A 21475-nucleotide genomic window follows, 5' to 3' on the forward strand; every position below is an offset into this window, starting at 1 on the left:
TGTTGAGAGTTGGATTTGAATTTTTTTTTTTTTTTTTTGAGAAAAGAGTTGGATTTGAAATTTTGATCAGTGAGAATCGACTGATTGTTTTATATGGTTTTATCGTTTAATCATACACTGATATATAAAAATAATACGAGTTTTTTTTCTAAGTTAAAATGTCTAAGTTCCTGTCAGAAACATAATAATACGACAAGAACATGATCGAATCACTGCCCTATATTTATATTTCGAAGTCAAGCATATCTATTATAGTTTCTCATTAAAAAAATCAAATATTATCCATTTTATTAGACTTTGACATTTAAATAGGCAGACGTTGACAATTATATCATGTTTCACGTCACAGAGTTGTCAAAGTAAATTAAGTATGAAATATCACGAAAGACGGTTTAGTGAGATGCTAATATTCAAAGTTTTGTAGAAGAGCCTAGAAAAAGTTTGAACACAACGATATAAGTTTGTATGGGTCTTAAGTCTAGCGAACCGTTAATGGCACTTAATTAGGTTTTGTCGGAAACAAAAGAAGAAACAATCAAAGTAAACCAATATTTTTAAATTAGAAAGTTGTAACTGCAATCGTGGAAATTGTAAACGACGTTGAGATGCAGATAAATAATTTTAAAATAACTTCCGTTTTGTCATAATGCAGTTCTTCTATATTATCCGACATTTATAAGATATATCTTTATGGTGATTTTTATTTTCATATTATTTGATGAGCTATATTTTCAGTATGAGAGTTTATTCCGACGCACAGTATCCTTTTATCAGTGTTAGCATTAATTGTATCTGCTATACACATCTATAGTTAGTTTAAATTGAAGAATTAATGGATTGTCAATTGTGTCATCAAACCTTTATTAACAGTTTTGCAAAATCATCCTACAGGTTCTATACAATGGGACTGGCATATTTGTACTGTAATAAGTTACCGTTACCAACAAGTTGTTGGTCTAGTGGTAAAAGAATGTCTAGTATGTATTAGAGCAACCTCAATGGTTTGGTACCAATATCTTTTTTTTTTGAAACACTTGATACCAATATCTAAAAGAAAAAAAAAGTAGTATTATAATTTTGTTTTTTTTCTTTTGATTTTTTTATAGATAAAATGTTAATTAAATGACATCTGTTATTTAAGGTTGTTAATGAGTTCTAAACAATTGTGTTTTAAGAACTTTTCATTTTTCCCTTTTTTCTCTTTTAATTGTTTTGGATTTGTTTTTAATCATAAAAGTTCCATTGAAAACTATTGTTAGAGTTGTTCTTATACCACTCAGATTCGATTCTAATTAGCAGAGATTATATTTATAACGTTTGAGTTTCGTCAAATGTGAAACCATTTTCTACACCAAAAAATAGTTGTACCGTTACATTTTCCTTTTGCGACGCCACAAAAAAAAAAGACAGAAGTCAAAAGGGGTGGCAATTAAAATGTGTAAAACCTAAAAAGATAGGAAGAAACAATCAATTATGGCATGTGAGTAAGAAAAAAAGAAAGTCAAATTTATGTTCCTCGCTCGTTCCATTAGAATATAATACTAATAAACTTAAATATGGACAGTTTTACAAGAGAGTATATATCAAAGTATTTGTTGTATTTTCCGTGTATTGACTTTTTAATTGCTGTGAATTTCTGCCATTTCCTCTTATATTTAAAGCCCGCAAAGCTCCTCTCTCATCTTCCTAATATAGGATACTTTTTTGTGTTTGTTTCCTTAGCTTCTTTGATCAATATAACTCACTAGAGCTCTCGTCAAACTCTCAACCCCTTAATGGATGAGGAGATCGATATTCCTCCGTTCTTCCTTTGCCCCATCTCTCTAGAGATCATGAAAGATCCGGTGATAGTCTGTACCGGAATAACCTACGACAGAGACAGCATCGAGAAATGGCTCTTTTCAGCAAAGAAGAGCTCGTGCCCGGTTACCAAACAAGACATAACCGACGTAGATCTCACCCCGAACCACACTCTTCGCCGTTTGATCCAGTCTTGGTGCACTTTAAACGCATCCTACGGCATAGAGAGGATCCCCACCCCGAAATCTCCGATCTCTAAAACTGAGATCGAAAAGCTCATACAAGATTCAGCCTCTTCTCATCAAAACAAGGTCAAGTGCCTCCAACGACTTCGTCAGATTGTGTCCGAGAACACTGCAAACAAGAGGTGTCTGGAGGCGGCGGGAGTACCGGAGTTCCTGGCCACCATCGTAAGCAACAACGGGCTTGACTCTTCGATGAGTTTGACCGACGAAGCCCTCAGCTTACTCTACCATCTCGACGCTTCAGAGACAGTCCTCAAGAATCTTTTAAACAACAAGAAAGGTAACGATATTGTGAACTCGTTGATGAAGATCATGCAGCTAGGGATCTACGAGTCAAGAGCCTATGCGACTTTGCTTCTAAAAAATATTCTTGAAGTAGCGGATCCAATGCAGATTATGACTTTGAAGCCAGCGGTTTTCAATGAGGTCGTCCAGATCTTAGACGACCGGATCTCGCACAAGGCCACGAAAGCGGCGATGCATATATTGGTGAACGTATGTCCATGGGGAAGGAACAGACACAAGGCCGTGGAAGCTGGAGCGATCTCTATGATAATAGAGCGTCTCATGGACGAGAGTTTCACATCAGATAGGAGAGGTCCTGAGATGGCGATGGTTGTTCTTGATATATTGTGTCAGTGTGCGGAGGGACGAGCTGAGTTCTTGAACCACGGAGCAGCCATAGCAGTGGTGTGCAAGAAGATACTTAGGGTTTCTCAGACAACAAGCGATAGAGCTGTTAGGGTTTTGTATTCGGTTGGGAGGTTCTGTGCGACGCCGGCTTTGTTAAACGAGATGTTACAGTTGGGGGTTGTAGCAAAGTTGTGTCTTGTGCTTCAGGTTAGCTGTGGAAGTAAGACTAAAGAGAAGGCAAAGGAGTTGCTTAAGTTGCACGCTAGAGTTTGGAAGGACTCGCCTTGTCTCACAAGGAACATGATTCTTGCGTATCCCTCGTGATGAAAAACCAAGTACGCATCGTACAGTCATACACACGAGTCTGATTCTCAACAAGTACGAACGCTTATATGGTAATTATTCTTCATAAGTTTGTTGGAATCAAACCTATATTTTTGGTTTTCTTTTTATACTTTTGATGTTCAAGATGTAGATAATAGAGGGAATTGATCATCAAAATATTCTTAATAAAAATTGCAATGATATGAATGAAATTACATGTTACATGCATATTCCCACTTGTTCAATATTGTGAAAACGCTTCTATTTGTCGCATGGAGGTTTTAATATATCCTACCCCATTATTATAAGTTTTCGACTACAATAATTTCCTAGTGGCTAGCGATAAATAAGATGCATAGATCAGTTTTATAACATTCAAATTTAGATCAAATTGTTATAGTACTAAATTTATTAATTATTCCAAGGCATGTTTATTTTTTTGGTCAAGTTATATCTCGTTTGTAACTGCAAGAATACAAAGGCAAAAGCTAACACTATGGTTGCAAATTCCAGATGGTATCGGGTTGAATTTCATTCTTTTTTTTGTGAGTAATGCCTTTCTTTTGAAAAAATAATCATAGAGAATATGCATTTGCATCGAATCTAATGACTAGTATACTAATTGGTTCAAAATAGAATATGTTTTTTTGGATTATACAGAGATATTCAGGCTCCTACAGAAGTGGGTCCAGACTAGTCACGTATTTGCAGCCTACGTTTTTAGTTTACGTGTCAGTAGCCGACGAAATTCGAATCCAGATCCGTATTGGGACCAAAAAATTTTCAAGACCACTAAATTTTCTTCGCTTGGTTAAATAGAATATGCTTTTGCATTGAATCTAATGACTAAAATACTCTGGGTTATAAAAAAAAGAGTACAATTATCATGGACTAGGGATTTTAGAGACGCAAGTAGAGAGTGAAGCAATAATTATGTGAAATATATGTTGAATAAGCTTCAAGTGGTTACTTAGTAAACAAGTTATCCATAAAGGAAATTTGAATAATTAATAGGTTTAGGATAAAGATAAAATCTTAGATCATTGTGTAATAGGATAAGTTAGGATTTCTATTATCTATATAAGTAGATCTTAATGTAAGATGATCAAACAAAGAAAGAAAGCAAAAAAGTTAAGAAAGATTTATAAAATAAAGAAACAGTTTTATATATTATATAGAATACAATAATAGCCATCCAAAGAAAAATAGAACAAAGAAGTTGACACCGAAAATAACCAGGCGCATGCTAGCGTTGAATCATGCCACCCACCCATATCACATAAAAACGGTTTAGTACAAGTAAAGACATTCCCGTTGTTTTCAAATGGGTGTTGTATAGCGAAAAGGAAATAGTGATCACTTTTTATTTTAGCAAAAACATAGTAGTAGCATATATTGCGAGCAGCTTACAAAATCTAGATACTTTTAAAAGTACAAAAATTGGGTCCAGTTGGACCATACCTTGTAAATAAATACTCCGTTTCTATAAAAGATGTAAAAAACATAAAATTATAGTTATCGAACTATTTTCCATAATTTTTAATCAATAAGATTTTAATAAATACAATTATATTTTTTTCAAAATGTACAATTTATCATTAATCAATATATTAAAACACATAAAAATGAATTTTTTTGAAACGAAATTTTTTTCCAAAACGTGGATTTTTTAGAAACGAAAGGAGTATATATTAACAGGATGTAGCTGTAGTTGAACAGTAGAGAGTGAGATTCATTACTCATAAATAAATATATAAACTTAAAAGTCTTCAACTCGATAAATAAAACAGTTGTATTTGTATTCTTTGATTTAAATGTTATTTTTTAAATATTTTTTGGTTTTTGTCGACAAAAAAGAGATTTAAATGTTATTTTATGTGACGTAATTTGATAATGTACCGTAATGGAGTCTCTCTCGAGCTAATAACACGAGAAACGCCTTTGATTGGGGGGGGGATTAGCAAACTAATACTTATGTATCAGATTTATAGATCTTTAAGTTATATTTCTTTTTTGATAAAAAGATGTATTTATTTAATTAACTTAAAAATATCTCAGACATAGAAAAGTTTGCTAATCCTAAACATAAGTACATTCTACAAATAGATCATTTCATTAGTATATAGATTGACATAAACATAGATTCATATCTATGTAAATGTTCACGATAAATATGACTTAATCTTGCGTAGGCGAATGTTAATATTCCAAATCTGATTTCTTGCTATTTCACCCTAAGGGGCTGGACTAAAGGTTCTCACCTTTGTCTTCTTGCGATTTAGTTAATTAAAAAATCTTATAAGAATGATAAAAAGAAGTTTCCAAAAGCATTGATGGCCCAATAATAAGTAAGTATTAGTTTTTTACATGCGTTTGAAGGGCGGATAAATTTTCATATAAAATTTTATTCAATAAACATATTTTTATTTTTATTTGTAACCTATGTGATATTTGTCTTTTGGTAATAATTTAAATTGCATTAACATTTTTGTTTTAGGTATATAAGAATCTACATTTTACTGAATTTTAACTCATTTTAAAAATGACATTTTTAGCATACATATTCGATTTATATTTTATATGATTTATGTGGGTTCTATAATTATTTTAGTATGTAATTAAAAAGCGAAATATAACGAGTATTTTAAGTGGAATTTTCTGTATAGTTTTTTTAACAAAGAATATTTTTTTACTGAAAAATACAAAGTATAGCTAAATTCATATAAAATAGAATTTTGGGCTTTGAAAAAAAATTGGATTTAAACTCGTGTTTTGAGGGATTTTTGATAGTAGTTGGATTTATTGCACAAATATATTGTTTGGATTTGATATTTGATTTAATTTTTTCTACTAACTTTCTTAGCATATATGATAAGATTATTTTTATGATATGACATTTGTCACTTTCCGTATGGTCATCTAAAATTTAAATGATAATTTCTTACCAATAGATAAAAAATACTTCATCTATTTTAAAAAGATGTATGTTCTAGAATTTTTCACACTTCTTAGAAAAATACGATTTTTTATAATAAATGTATTATTTTATATGTTTAGCTATTTCTTATGATTTTTAACCAATCATAATTTAGTAAATATAATAATGTTTTTAAAATTTAAAATTTGTTATTATTACATACATTGATGTTGCAAAAAAACATACATTGAAAATATAAAGTATGGATATTTTAGAAATATTTTTTTAAAATATAGATCATTTTGAAATGGAATAATTACTATTCTTATTTTTTATTTTTTTGTCAAGATGCTATTCTAATTTAATAGATTAGATATTGTGGATACGAACCTTAAATGCCCTCTTGTCTTAAAATTTAAAAGCGCCGTATATAATACACTCTATACATGCTTTTCAATTTATACGTATGGAGTACATCGTCCCACCCCTTTCCACGGGACTTGGAGTAGTAATTGCAACAACCAAATTTATTGCTACATTAAGTCTACCCTCGTGAACAATAATACTATTATCCACATATTCAATAATAATTCTTTTTTCTTTTTCTTATCTGTATCCAATATCCATGCCTCTATGTTTTAAGTTTTTTTAACCCTTATATAAATATACGGTTCAGTATTCGTATATACACGACACGCGCCATTGTTTGTGCATGCACTAGATATGCATACATGGATCGGGCTTGAACTACCAAACAATTTTGACGCCGCAAATGAAGACGTTTTTATTCGATCGCTGTACCAATATATACTAAAAACTAGACATACAGAGCGCAAATTTCCAAACGTATGGCTTAAACTTAAAACTAAATGAATCACATGTGATTTTAAAATCGGTTAAATATTTAAGGACGTAACGGAGACACGTATTCTACGACTATAGTTTTAGACCTTTGACCCGCTGACTACTATTCTCCTTTTATAACTTCATCAAATATTCAACGTATGGTTTTGACAAAACTGCCAAAACCTTTTGTACATAGTTTCAAAACCAACCAATACTTTGCAGATAAAACTTAAAGCCTATTTGTCAGTCTCTGTCCATATAAATTCATGGCCACAAATAGTCAAAATAGTTAACTTTGCAGTTTTTGACAGTGACAGACATAGTTGGACATATTTGTGGCAGAAATTGGAACGGCGGGATTATGGTTATCGTCTTGAAACATTTGGTTACCTACATAGGTTCTTATTGACAAGGTGAATATATGTATATCAAAAATATTATCTTTGGTTTGAGTCAACTGAAATGTATGAGTATTATGACTATCAAATTTATTGCATTTTATTAAGACGATTTTATTTCTTGATCATTCCTCAGATGCAACCAGAGGTTATTCATCTCTGAAGGATGCCAATAACTTCTCCTTAAACTACCAAAACCTGAAAAATAAACACAGGACACAATATCAGTAAGATCAACACTGCTCAAAGATATAGCTAGGGATTGTTAATGGAGAGGGGAGTTAAAATAACTGACAGACAGAGAGACGAAAATCATACTAAAACTTTAACTGAATTTTTGACACAGAATCAAGGAACCCGGTTTCATTTTGAAAGCAGATAGCTTTTCTATGAAAGCTTGAAGTGCTTTAACACTGTCATTTACCTTTATTGAAACAATTAACTGTTATGTCCTGAACCCACATATTCCCTAGTGCGTACAGTTTGCTTTAGCCATGTGTACCTTAAGTTTTTTCTTCATGTCCTTGTGTGCAACACTGAATTTTTCTTTCTCATGAGAAACCGAAACATTGGAATCAAAAATAGGTCTTTTCAATTCAAGAGGTGCTGTACGTTCATGTTGGTCATTTTTTGCTTCTTGTTTTGTTTCTAAAAGACTTCCCAAATTTCTCTGTCTCCGATTTGAATCTACAGAAAAAGAGCTTAAGCTATTGAGCAGCCAACTCTTGAGTATCAATTTGCTTACTAGTGGCATGTCATGTAACCTCTTTCTGGTGGATCCATGTCGTTCATCTACTTGATAATCTGGCAAAGGAACATTGCTAACTACAATTTGCTTACTGTTCTCACCATGCAAAAAGTACTCATACGACATATCAGATGGTGTTTGCTGATCTCTGACCGGGTAAAGTTACGCTTAATTATCATCTTTTTTTTTTTGTTTTTGTTGGTAAACGTATCATCTCTTGTTCTCCTGTTTTCATTTGTTCAATCTTGTTCGATCATTAATTCTCATCAAGAATCTCCATCTGAAATGAACTGATTCATATTAATTATTTTATTAACTACACCCTCCAATACTCCTACGAAGCTGACTAGCATCAAACTAAGTCTACTTGGTTTCGTGGAGTTTAACTAATACTCTTTTCATTATGTTCATTGTCCACGACTTCGACACAACCAAGAAACAATCAACAAACTGAGTTGTACAAATAATTCAGGGGTTCTCTAAACTTTTTTTTTCTAACAAGCGAGGAGCTAAATTGTCCATTACCTCAGCCTGTTGTTGGCGCAAACGCTCGGCTCTCTCTAACGGTTCCCAGTCTCAACATCATTGTTTTTTGTAGGGAGATCGCTGACGTTTTTTTTTGTATTGTGTGTCACTGTACGAAGAAGGAAACTTAAACCTAGTTTAGTATCAACTTTCAACCATATATCAAATAATTAAATGAATATACTACCACATTAAAAAGTCTACGAAAATCATCACCCAAAAATATGCTACTGCTCTTTTCTTTTGATAAATTACTAATGCTAGAACTATATAAATAGATGTACATTTCTCAACTACGTACTAATATTGCTAGAACTATAAATAGATGTGCATCTCAAGTTCTCAACTACCAAGACTTGGAACGCTCCTTTTAACGGTTCCATACCTAAATTTGTACCATATTTTACACTGGTCCAAGATGGAACCGACGAGATTTATTAATTTATAGAGATTATTAATGTATCGAGTATTAATTTGTAGAGGTTTTACTGTATATATTTATATATATTAATCTTTAAATTTTAAATAATCAATATACATATTTCTATGGTCTTTAATTTTTTTTTTAAAAGTAAAATTATAGAAAACAGTTATTAAAATCTAGAGTTGGAGACCCCCTTACGATAATTTTTTTACTATAAGAATACCATTCTTAAAATGTATGCTGTACACGTTTACATCCGGTTTGTCTTCGTTCTTATATATATTCAAATTCAAATATACCTGTATATACGTTTTGTTATGATGTTTCAATCATTATAAGCATTTTTGTTTATTAAAAAGAAAATCACATCAAGAAGGCATGAAATGGCGCATTTAAGATTATTATAACAACTGTCCATCATATCCGTGCGATCGCACGGATCAAGATCTAGTTAAAGTTATTATAACAACTGTCTACCATACCAGGTGTGATTGGTGCAGTATCCTATTAGGCCGTGAAGTGTCAAATAGAGAAGAAGATTATCTTAGTTTTAGAGTTGTCTTAATATTATTTTTTGTAATTAGTAGTTAAATTTTAATCACAAAAATAAAGTAGTCCAATTATAACACTAGATAAGTATCTCTTTGTTTTCTGTTGGAGTTCTTCAGCAACATTTTTTTCTTCTTCTCTCTCCATTCTTTTCAATTTTTTAATTATTTCAATTTCTAGATCCCCTACTAAATACTTCCGTTGAGGGCACTCTCCATTCTTGTCAATTTTTTAATTATTTCAATTTCTAGATCCCCTACTAAATACTTCCGTTGAGGGCAGGGGTTGAGGCAGCTAACTAGGAGAGGGTCAGCTGACCCACCACTTTTTTAAAAAATGTTTTGTTTAAACAAAATGTGTACTGACTGACCCACATTAAAAATGTAAATTTGACCTCATAAAATAATCATTAAACATTAAAGATAAAATTTAATGATATAACTAAAATGTTTTTTTATCTTTAAATCTTGAGATTTATATTAGTTTTAGCCTCATTTTTCTATAGTTATAAATTTATAATTCCAGTACAAGAAAAAAAAATTCTGATCCTAGTATAAAAAATTCGAGGGTGTGTATGATTTTGGCTACTGTCCTTTTCTGTTGACAAAAAAGGGCTACTTCCTTTTCAATCTTTCTTTTGTCAACATCTAAACTTAGGTGACACAGATGTTAATATCTGTAAATCGTTACATTTAATTTCCTCGAGTAGTATCTAAAGAATTATATATTGTTATAGCCGACAAAAATAAAGTTTATTGTGGCATTTTTAGATAATTCTTTTCTTTTTGCAGAGGACAAATCAATTTACTGTTTCCGGTTCGTGGAGAGATCCCAGAAATTCTGAAAGGAGAAAAACTAATATTAAAAACAAATTCATCTATGTTCTTTACGAACTAAATGTTATATACAAACATAAAAATATTGTATTACCTAAAATAATTGCTTCTATAATTTTATTTTATTATTTTAGTGCTATTTTACTGAATTGTAGTTAAATTTTTAATTGTATTATATGATATGTACTCAAAAATACATTAAAATATCAAATAAAATAAAATTGATAACTCTCTGAATCTGATACTTCAATATATATATATATATATATATATATATATATATATATATATTTAAATAAGAACTCTGTAGGTAATAAAATATTATAATTGCAACATTATTATTTATATGAATTTTATTTTTAATAAGAGTGAAATCAACGGTATTTATCTAATTTGGGCTACAATCTTATCATGTCTTTTGTGTTTCGATTATATATTTTTGAAAGCCTAAGTTACAAAAAAATCTTATAATGACGTAAAATAAAGCATTAGTGTGTCAGCGTTTATACAACTTACATTTACAGTATTATTATTAGCAACTTAGTATATGGATTAATCTGTTTGTGTTTATATAACTTATATTTACAGTATTATAATTAGAAATTGCATATACAGACTAGTTAAAGCATCTCCAATATAAAACTTAATTTTTTCCTCTAAAAAAAAAATAAAAGTAAATATGAAATAAAAATGCTCCAATCCAACTATATTTTTCACTTTATAATAAAATGATGAACAAAAAAATATATTTATGAAGTAAATTTTATTATAGAGTGAAAAATAAAGTATGGTTAGAACATATTTTACTCCATATTCATTTTTACTTCATTTTAGAAAAGAAAATGGAATAGGGATGGTGCCAAAACCAAAAGTCACACAATGTTTACTTTGACAAAGTTTAGAGCAACTCTAACCAGACTCGTATCATCATTTTAGTGTTACAATTATATTTTATTACTATAGTATCATCATAAAAAATATTTTTATTTATGTATATTAATTAAATTTGGTTATGTTTAATATTTATCATTTGATATTTATTTATTTATTTGCTAATATTTAGTATTTGTGAATGTTACCACTCAAGAAATTTGATATGAATTAATTGCCCTCAAATAATATGAGATTTAGTATTCAGTTAGAAAACTTTCAGTGGAAAAAACAATAGTTTTAATATAATGTTCTAGTGTGGATTGAAAATAACACTATATTTCTCTTAGCGTTGACTTAGATAATCTTAAGCTGCTTCAGTATCCAGTCATATTCGAATATCTGAAATCTTTCTATTACAGTATTTATATTGTTCCTCCTCTAAAAATCCATTCAATAAAAACCATCACAATTCACACCGCAACCGCCATGAACGCCTTCCAAACGCCTCCGCCTCCCGCGATGCCAGGCTACCATCACCTCCCTGGCACAGAAGACATCGTAGGATTCAGATATAGAATCGGATTCTCCATCGGAGTGCTCCTCCTGATCATCACCACAATCACCCTCATCTCCTACTTCTGCAGACGTAGCCATCTCTCTACTTCACCATCACAAACCACTCCAGATTGGACACGTGTGCATCACCACTTCATCATCGACGGTCTTGACGATGTCACTATTCAGAGCTACCCGAAGATCCTCTACTCAGAAGCGAAGGGAAACTCAACGTCGTCGTGTTGTCCAATATGCTTAGGAGACTACAAGGGGAATGATCTGCTGCGGCAACTCCCAGATTGCAACCACTTCTTTCACCTCAAATGTGTCGACATGTGGCTTAAACTCAATCCTACATGTCCTGTCTGCCGTACTTCGCCGCTTCCTACTCCTCAACCCACTCCCCTCGCCGAGGTTGTCCACACAGCCTCCTCCGTGGCCACCACCAGGATGCCCTAATTATTATATCCGGAGAATCCTTACTCGAAGTCAAGCCTAACCTTCGAGATATTCCTCTTAACTTCCTTGTCAAGTAATCTGTTTTGGTCACAAATTGATCGTTGTATATATTATTTGAAACCCAAAATATGTAAAAGGAAGGAAAAGCAAGAGTTAGGTTCACAATTTTGTTGGATAAATTGCTTTGATTTTTTCTTGGCAAGTTGAATTCTACGTAGGTAGCGAGAAAAATTAACTAATGCCGTGTTAAATATCGTCGAGAGGGACTTGATATATTATCAAGATTTAATTCGGTAAATTAATAAATTCGCTAAATTAATAAAATTTTTGGTTCGATTTAAAATAAGATATAAATCAATAAAAATAAGATAATATTTTTAGAAAGTGCTATAGCCCACTAAAATATAAATTAATAAGTTATATATATAAGGTTTATATAAATACAAACAAATATTATACTACTGTTTTATATTCACAATGAAACTCATCTTTTTTTCTAACACTTCAATATGTTTTTGATAATATCTAGTAAAATTATATCAAATACCAGATTTAAGTTTTATAACACATATTTTGTATACACCAAATATTATTAAAAAAGAAATAAAAATCGAATTTCTAAAATTTAATTAATACATATATGACATAATCAACAAATTTTCTTATTTTTTTTTTTAAAATATTCTAAAATATAGAAATCTAAAAAAATAATTTTTTTATAAATTAATAAAATTTCATAGTCCCAACATTATCAATTTATAGAGTTTTTATTGTATATCTTTCTTAATATAATCTATATACACATACATTAGTGATGAAAAGGATTTTAGGGAGGTGTATTGGACTTTGGGGTGTTTTAATTTTAGTGGGTTTTAGGTGAGCTTTGAAGTTAATTGGGTGATTTTAACGAATGTTCGAAATCGGGCCAAAATGGACCGTGTTTAAGAACAGTTGGGAAGCCCCAAGCTCATCATAATTTTCACGAAACAAAGGCCCTCCGAGAATTAATAAAAACACACCAGAGAGACTGCCAAATTCTTCTTTTTGTTCTTCAAGAAAAATCTTTGAGCTCAGTCAAGGTATTATAGCTTTAAATTAAGTAAAAGCATGCCATGATTTCTGTGTAATGTATTGTTTTTCCATCTTTAGAGTGTTGTATTACTTGCATTTTTCTAGGTATGCCTCAAGAAACATCTTCTTTCTCTGTTGAATACTTTAGATAGATGAAAGTTGTTAGTATCACATGACAGGTTCTGTATATCAAGCAGCTAGATTCTTGTTTGTTTGTTGCTTTCTGTCATCTTTGTAGTGATTTCATTTGTTGCTACTTGCATGTTTTCTGTGTATATATGTGCAGCTAGATTCTTGTTTCTTTGTTACCTTTGTTCATCTTTGTAGTAGTGTACTTGTTGCCTATTTCTAGGCGCCTGATAATTCGTGGATTCCGTTGTTAGGATGAATTAAAACGTTTCCTTACGTCTTGTACATCGTTTGCAAACAACTCTGAAGCAGAAACAGAGAAAATATCTCCTTAATCAACTCCAATGAAAGTTGCTCCTCATGCGCCGCTATCTACTTTTTAATACATTATTATGTATTTCACTAGTAGGGTTTCAAATGAGTGTTCGCACATGATTTTACAGAAAAATATTGTTAGATAATGCAAACGCGATCAGTTTTCCTTTACATTAAAAAGAGTATATGAAAAGAGATCAGTTTTCCTTCGTTTCTTAAAGAAAAATTAACCACATTTAATAACATCTCTGACTTCATTTCAATTTTTAACTCTTTTTGCAATAAAATCTTTTTACAATCGTAAGTAATTCAATTACATTTGGTTAATTATTTTAAGAAATAAGATTGGAGTAAAGTTAACTTCATTTCGAAATTACTTTATTGTAAAAGAATAATACATTAAACATTACCGAACAAAAGCATAGAAACACTGTGGGGTCCGTTTCGGTGATCACAATCTCAAAAGATCTGACGGTGGGAAATCACAGTTCACTACCTATGTGGAACAGTTTTTTTTTTTGGTAATAAGAACGAGACAGCTCAAGCGGGGCTGGAAGGGGCCCAAACACGAAGACCAATCATGTGAAATGGTCGTGACACGTCAGCAATAACGGACGGAAGAGTGGGGTCCACACGCGGCGGGTATGTCGTGGGGCTTGTTTGTTTGTAATGGGTTCGCTGTAACGGAAGACCCTCACTCTTCCTCTCCCCCACGTTCTCCGACACTGTGCTGCTTTGTCCAATCTCAATTATTTGGCTCCGTCTCTTGTCTATTGACCATTCTACCCTTCACTCACTCTTTGACCATTTAGTGACTTTTCTTTGTTGTTGATTGCACACACACATATTGCGTAATCTATTCTATTAAAACTGAAGTACAAATTTGAATTAACCCTAAATGTTTCTCAATAATTACAATGATATGCCATTGAGTTAATTAATATAATAAATATTATTTATTTTGGAAGTAACTGATATAATCAATGTCATTATTGTTCCACAAAATATTCCTAAAATCAGTGTCTTTGTTTCCTAAAAATCAATATCATTCACGCTAATTTAACTTAGCTTAAGGTGAGCTTAATTAATTTCAATCACACTAACCATAAATATATCAAATTTTTTTATTCTCAAAAGTTTTCTTAACTAACAAGAAATTGTACTAGCCTTAATATAATTATTATAAAATCAAGTTTATAAAATTAAAAACAAGAATATACCTTTGATATAATTGATTCTACAATTATGACAATCTATCATTTGAAATATGAGAGTTTTTATTCTAATACCATCAAATGAACGAATTCTTTTCATATTGGTACAAATCTGTACAGCTTAATCTTAACAAACAATAATCAAAGAATTAATAGCCATTTAATCTATCTTTTAAAAAATGAATGATACTATTTATGAGGTAGATTCTGAGTTGTAATCAAAGAAAAATAAAAAATTTCACTTAAAGTTAGTGATAGAGATTCCTTTCTCTTATGTTTATCATTACCGCTTTACATAATATACAAAATTTACATAATATATATGTTATATATTGTAAATAAAATCTTTAATTATTTTTCATATAAACAAAAATCAAATAAAAATTGTCCACCAACATTGCTAATAAAGTTACACAATATACAAAACTAAGTTATATATTTTTTTAAATAATTTTGTTATATAAACAAAATGAAAAATTTAAATAAATTAAAATATACCCGCACGGGTGTGCGGGTTTAGGCTCTAGTTAAGAATTAAATATCGAAAGCGTCATAACAAAAAAAATTCAATATTTTACTCAGAAACAAATTTTAAGAGAAAAATAAAAACAGACTAGTTAGCATGTAATGCTTAAATCAATTTATAACTGCGATTTGTGTTAAGTCAGTTGGTTTATATTCATTGAATCATGGTTGACAACAAAATTTATGATGATACATCATATATATATATATATATATATAAATAAAACTACTAATTAGCCGTCTTATAACTATTTTTAAAAACCATTATTCGGCGTGAGTTAAAAAAAAACCATTATTCGACGAAGAGTCTTATAAAGGTCAAAGACATAACAATAGACGAGGGGCGTTTCGGTCATTTGGTCGTCGTTTTGTCTACATCTCCTCTCATTTGGCGTTGAAAAAAGCAAATCATCTCTCTCCTTCTCCTCATTCTCTCACACAGAGTCTTTTTTTTTTCTTTGCCACAACCATACGAAAGCTTTATTGATAGAAAAGCATATACCTTTCTTAATCAATCAACGAGGTAATATATCTGAACTTTTGCCTTTTTTTCGTTCACTGTGTTCTCACTTTTAGTCTTAGGAACTTGTAATGACTTGATTCTTACTTTGTGTTTCTTGCTTCATATCTAGATTTCGATCTCGACTCGTGTGGGGGTATGTTTTAGCTTTGTCCTAATCATGAATTGACAATAGCAAAGGTTCATACTTTTTGCTGAATAGTTTGATGATCAGCATAGTTAACCGTTTTGGTTCAAATAAAACGGATGTGAATTATTATTTGATTTAATGCTTAAAACAAACTTTAAATTCGATTTGATACCTTCTGCTTTAAATCAATTATCAAGTGCAGACAGAAAAAAAGACAGACTTTTTTGAGTGTACTTTTCAGTGATTTTGTTGACATCAAGCATTGCTTTGTTCTTTATGATCAGATGGAAGAACAATGGGTGGCTCCTTAAGAGATTAAAGATCTGAGCTGAGTTCTCTCTTTCATCATCTTTGTGAGCATTATACATTTACTTTGTGTCTGAATGGCGTCTGAGAAACCTATCCAAGATGCGACTGATGTTAATGGATCAAAGAAAGAGGAAGAGAATGTTGATGTCGTTGGGAGTTCCAAAGACAAGAACGTAGCTGAGGTTCTTGACTTATCTACCGAGAAAACTGATGAAACTGTTCCTGTAAAGGTATATAAATGCTTCTTACAGGACTCGTGTTTTTGTCAGTGACAGTAGTCTAACATCTCTCTCGTGTTGTCGTTCTCTGCAGGAAGCTGAACTCCCTGAGCCTGGTGCTTCGGTGAAGAGTAAAACAGCTAATAGAGTTGTTGTTAAGAAGAAGCCAGGGACCTTTTCTCGGAGCCCAAGGTTCCTTTCTCAGAGCTCTTCGTTTCCAGCTAGAGGAGGAGCTCGTGATGATATCACTAGAAAGAGCATCGATGCAACAACAACAACACCAAAGGCTACTCCTAAACCCGTAGTTGCAAGCGGTTCCAGACCCAAGGCAACTGCGTCTCCAAGCAGCGGTGTCTCCACCAAACGCAACAGTTTAGTATCTGCTGCACCCCTCAAAAAGCAAACTCTAGTAAGTACACACTGGAGCTATGTTTCTCAATATGTCTTTTGTTATATAAGCAATAATATCTTATTTGGTTTCTCCTTGTTCTGTGCCAGCCTGTGAAACCCATTTCCAAGACTGCAGCAGCTAAAGTCCCTGCTTCCAAGTGAGTCAAAAATGCTTTCTTTATTTCAAATATGTATTATATAAGCCAAACTAAGCAAATATTTTAATTGCAGATTGGTGGTGGTAGATGAAGCTTCTAAATCCATTAAAGATGAAGTGGCTAGCAAGAACACTGAAGATGCTTCATCAGCCACCGCTGTGTAAGTCCCTCTTTGTGTTCGATGTGACTATGTGTACATTAAAGGAAGTAAAACATGTAAACGTGAATGACTTACAGGGTGGCAGAGAAAGTATCTAAACCAGTGAAAGGTGAAGTGGCAAGCAAGGAAGATGACGACACCCGTTCAACTACCACTTCGTATGTCATTTTCCTAAATTTTCTATTCTATGTTTGTTAATGTCTCTCTCTCTCTCTATATATATAATGTTTTGGATGTTCCACAGAACTTCAACACCTCGTGGGAGGAGAAGCAGCGTTGGTTCTGCTTCTGGATTCTCATTCAGGTTGGAGGAACGTGCTGAGAAACGAAAGGAGGTTGCCCGCTATGCTTTACAAACTAACTTTCTAGAGCAGCAGATTATGGTCTCCTCTTAACTTGTGTCTCTGGTCTTTTCAGTTCTATATGAAACTAGAAGAGAAGATCCAAGCCAAGGAGGTAGAGAAGACAACTTTGCAGGCGAAGTCAAAGGTTAGTTTCAACACATCTTCTCTTTATCGATCTGACAGCTTCTATAATGTATTTGGTGTTTTGTTTAGGAGAGTCAGGAAGAAGAGATCAAAAGGTTGAGGAAGAGCTTGACGTTCAAGGCTGGTCCCATGCCTAGTTTCTACAAAGAGCCTCCACCTAAGGTTGAACTGAAGAAGGTTTGCTTCTTTTGCTCTCCTCTTCCTGTGTGTGTGTGATCATACTTGTTTTTTTACTTATAGTTGTTTTGTTTATATCAATATGTGGTTTGTGAAAACGTTGTAGATACCAACTACTCGTCCTAAATCTCCAAAGCTAGGACGCAGAAAGAGTAGCAGTGATGGAACAACGGGAGGTGAGACTGTTCCTCGTGTTGTGGCAAGACCAAGAGACTCACCATTATCATCATCTAGCTTGAAGAAGACTATAACAAAGTCTCAGCCAAAGACTGAGGCTCAAGAGAAGTCAGTGAAGGGCAAAGAGAGGAAGAAAGAGGAAGCAGAGAAAAGAAGAGAGGAGCATAAGGCTTCTTCTACTGTGGCTGCTGCTAAACCTGAAGAGAAGAAAGAAGAAGAAGCAGAGGAAGAGGAAGAGGAGGTTACTTGCGTGGCTGCTAAACCGGAAGGGATTAAACCGGAGTCCAACAACATCCAAGTGAAGGCTGAGATTATGACAAGTGAAGTTGCTGTGGGAGGCTGATAAAAAGCAAGAAAAGGCCTTTGGATCTTGGCATCAATCTCTTATCTCTTCTTCTTCTTTTTTTTTCAAAAAACTTTAGTGTGTGAATAGAGTTTGTTGCATTGCGTCTACTTTGAGAGTCACTCTGTTTTTTTTTTTTTTTAATTTTGGAAATTAAGCCTCAGATTGTTTCTTTATTTAAGTTATGGTTTATATTATTTGTTGGATTAAAAAAAATGTAACTTATATTTGTATAATGAGGACGGGATGTGTGTGAATTTTGAAGAGTGAAAACAGTGTTGGAGTTGTACCATTCAATTCCATCGTCACAATATGCTAAATGAGCTCTACACCAGGTTTGGTTGACCAACACACAAGTGTTCTCGTTTGCATTAAGACTTCTTCTGCTTAAATTTTACAAAACCACAAGAACATACAAAAAGTTCAGCTTGTTTTGTTTTTTTTCAAACATTGTCAAAACTTTCACTTTTCTTTCCCTATATAAAACAAATTAGAAAGGGTTTCTCCACGTTAATTTAATTAATGTACGTTACTATGCTGCGGCCTGAGACCTGGAGTTAGCACGGCGAAGCCTGGCTCGAGCCTCGGCGATGGGTGATCCCGGGATTGTATCCGGAATGTCTACTCCTTCTCCGCTGAACGTTCCGGCTGCTTCTCGGCCTGGTGTCGACGGTGGTGGCCATTTCCTCCCCGTGCTCGTTTGCTTCTCTAACGATCGCAACGCAGATAGTGATTTGTTCAACGCTCTAGGTGCGGGGGGTGAGTGCGGTTCACTTTCTGTCTCCACCGGTGGCTGCGTTTTCACATTTACGTTCGGCTTCACCAGGAAAACAAATGTGTCAAAGAAGATTTACTACAAACATATGTGAACTGAGAGACAAAAGGCAAAAAATAAAAACCAATGGGTTTAGTAGTGTACCGGTTGGTTAGCTGCGGCTGCGGAAGGGAACCGGAGCGATTGGGCGAGTAGATATTGAAAAGCCTGGATGAAGGTGGATTGACCAGCCTTGGCAAAGTTGTGGAAGTAGAAGATGAAAAAGTCCCAAGCTCTAGCTCGCAACTCCATAATCTTTCTGTCTATTTCTGTCTCATGCTGAGCTATGTATGGCTTCAACAATGTCTCATACACATGTCTCGTTCCCTTCATCACCATTTTTTCGAGTTTTACATAATCAGTGGAGATAAGATGACCATTTATTTAAGTATTATTGACACCAAACAAAGTAAATGTGAATTACCTTAGTTTTGGGGTACCAAAGATATACGAAGAAAACCACTTTCATTTCTCCATACAAAGGTAACCTGCAAATAATAATTTCATTTGCCAATTTTTAATGGAGTATATATAAAGACAGATGAATTAAGGCATGAATATGATCTTTCTTTACCATGAGATAAATATATCGCCAACCCTCTCGAACGATGAAATTAGCGCCAATAGTATCCTAATTATTCAAACACAAATGGTTAGTAAAATGACATTTTTTTCCAATATATACTGATTTGAAACTATACAGTGAAACGTGCACCACATACAATGATGTCTCAATAAAATTATTCTAATAGAAACGTACCATTAATTTCTAAGTTGTATATCATATAATCGTTCGAAACAAAAAGTACATTTCTTTAAAAATATTTTGGAGACTTTTGAAGGAAATACTATCTGAAATTAGTTATAGATATTTTCTAACAAGCAACACCAACCTTACCCGAATTTTGTTGTTTTCTAACTTCTAAAAATAAAACAATCGAAAAACCAAAAGAAATCTAATTTTCACCGAACTAAAACCATTACAACATGCGCAGTGGATTTATATATGAATGTTATTATAAACATAAAGATACGATTTATAGTACCAGTATTGGCACCAGAATCTGAGTTCCTCGATATCAACTTTGTTCTTCTCCACCGTTTTAAAGCACTCGAAAGCTGGGTATGTGTACCCTAATATTAATCTGCCATTATATATCACCATTTTTATAAACATATATAAAATACATTAATCTATCTAAGACAACCAATTATGATAAACCAAATGGATGACAAGATATATGGTAGGGCAGAAAACATACACAAGGAATCTGATGATGAAATCTCCCAACATCTTCAACCAAATCAGAATTATTTCCTGTTTATACATTTCATCGCAACACATAACAGAACCGATTCATCAAACCCAAATGATCGTTATTTTTAGCAGAGTAACAATTGTTAACAGGACGAACCTATTGAAGAAGATGAAAGACGTTAGGAAGATCTCGTCTCCACGTATTGATTCTTGAAGTATGAAGAAGAATGTATGGACTTGTTCTTTTTTCCGAGGAACCCAGAAAGATCAAAACTGCAAAGGATATCAAACTATGTTTATTGGTTTTGGATTTCGTACACTGCAAGAAATTATAAGATAAATATATAATTTAGAAACAAACCTAAATCAAAGGAGAGGGTGTCTCTCCAATTTAAGCAAAGGAAAAAAAAAACAGAAACTTTGAATATCAAAGAGAGGAAAAAAGATGGAAAAAACAATGTTTTATACTATATGAGATGCTTAGAATTGTTTGGGAAAAATAAAAAATAAACGGTTTATTTCTTGCCACATACGCTACTCGGATCTTTGGGGGCACGAGGAACAGGTTTATCGGTTGACCGTTACCTCCAAACTTCGTTTCTGAAGGTTATTCTCGTAATTTACAGGGTAATGGGAGTATCAAGCTACGGCCTTTGGGCTTAAATGGACCGGAGTAACAAATTATCTGGGTTAATCTAATGGCGATTTATCAACGGATCATAAGGCTTCCTAATACGAACCCATTTAAACTCGGTATTTTCGGAAAGTCCAGACTCTACAGTGTTCAGTGCTTGGAGATTAACAATAAAGACTTCTCTGTAGTGTATATCACCTAGAAGGCTAGAAGAGTAGAAGGTACTTAATTCGTTTATAGACGTGGTTAGAGAAAACATGTGAAATAAACCTAATATTGTTGAACATCTGTTTCCTTTTGATCCTTTTCTTGC

At 32.8% G+C, this 21475-nt stretch overlaps 4 protein-coding genes across 5 annotated transcripts; 3 read left to right on the top strand and 1 right to left on the bottom strand.

Annotated features, from left to right (window-relative positions):
- The first annotated feature begins 1675 nt into the window (after positions 1-1675).
- LOC108835971 (E3 ubiquitin-protein ligase PUB23-like) lies at positions 1676-3341 on the top strand. Its single transcript, XM_018609183.2, has one exon. It carries the CDS (start codon positions 1776-1778, stop codon positions 3000-3002), a length of 1227 nt encoding a protein of 408 aa, XP_018464685.2. The 5' UTR covers positions 1676-1775; the 3' UTR covers positions 3003-3341.
- An 8168-nt stretch (positions 3342-11509) lies between these two features.
- Positions 11510-12358, top strand: LOC108810796 (RING-H2 finger protein ATL70-like). The gene has a single exon (XM_018582876.2). The coding sequence runs from the start codon at positions 11605-11607 to the stop codon at positions 12130-12132; it is 528 nt and encodes a 175-aa protein (XP_018438378.1). The 5' UTR covers positions 11510-11604; the 3' UTR covers positions 12133-12358.
- A 3400-nt stretch (positions 12359-15758) lies between these two features.
- Positions 15759-18713, top strand: LOC108813616 (protein WVD2-like 4). Of its 2 annotated transcripts, XM_018586219.2 has the most exons (11): positions 15847-15909; positions 16019-16086; positions 16321-16575; positions 16658-16972; positions 17062-17111; positions 17185-17271; positions 17349-17429; positions 17516-17606; positions 17689-17760; positions 17829-17936; positions 18043-18713. In XM_018586219.2, the coding sequence occupies exons 3-11, from the start codon at positions 16420-16422 to the stop codon at positions 18454-18456; spliced, it is 1374 nt and encodes a 457-aa protein (XP_018441721.1). In that variant the 5' UTR covers positions 15847-15909; positions 16019-16086; positions 16321-16419; the 3' UTR covers positions 18457-18713. The 2 variants fall into 2 exon arrangements, with proteins under 2 accessions (XP_018441720.1, XP_018441721.1); XM_018586218.2 differs by lacking the exon at positions 16019-16086 and having other exon boundaries at positions 15759-15909.
- On the bottom strand, positions 18542-20587 carry LOC108813617 (HVA22-like protein j). Its single transcript, XM_056989639.1, has 6 exons — positions 20533-20587; positions 20317-20415; positions 19845-19901; positions 19695-19758; positions 19376-19597; positions 18542-19273 (listed from the first exon to the last, which is right to left on the bottom strand). The coding sequence occupies exons 1-6, from the start codon at positions 20562-20564 to the stop codon at positions 18989-18991; spliced, it is 759 nt and encodes a 252-aa protein (XP_056845619.1). The 5' UTR covers positions 20565-20587; the 3' UTR covers positions 18542-18988.
- Between the last annotated feature and the right edge of the window lie 888 nt (positions 20588-21475).

This window comes from Raphanus sativus, chromosome 6 (genome assembly GCF_000801105.2).
Source record: "Raphanus sativus cultivar WK10039 chromosome 6, ASM80110v3, whole genome shotgun sequence".
NCBI lineage: Eukaryota > Viridiplantae > Streptophyta > Magnoliopsida > Brassicales > Brassicaceae > Raphanus > Raphanus sativus.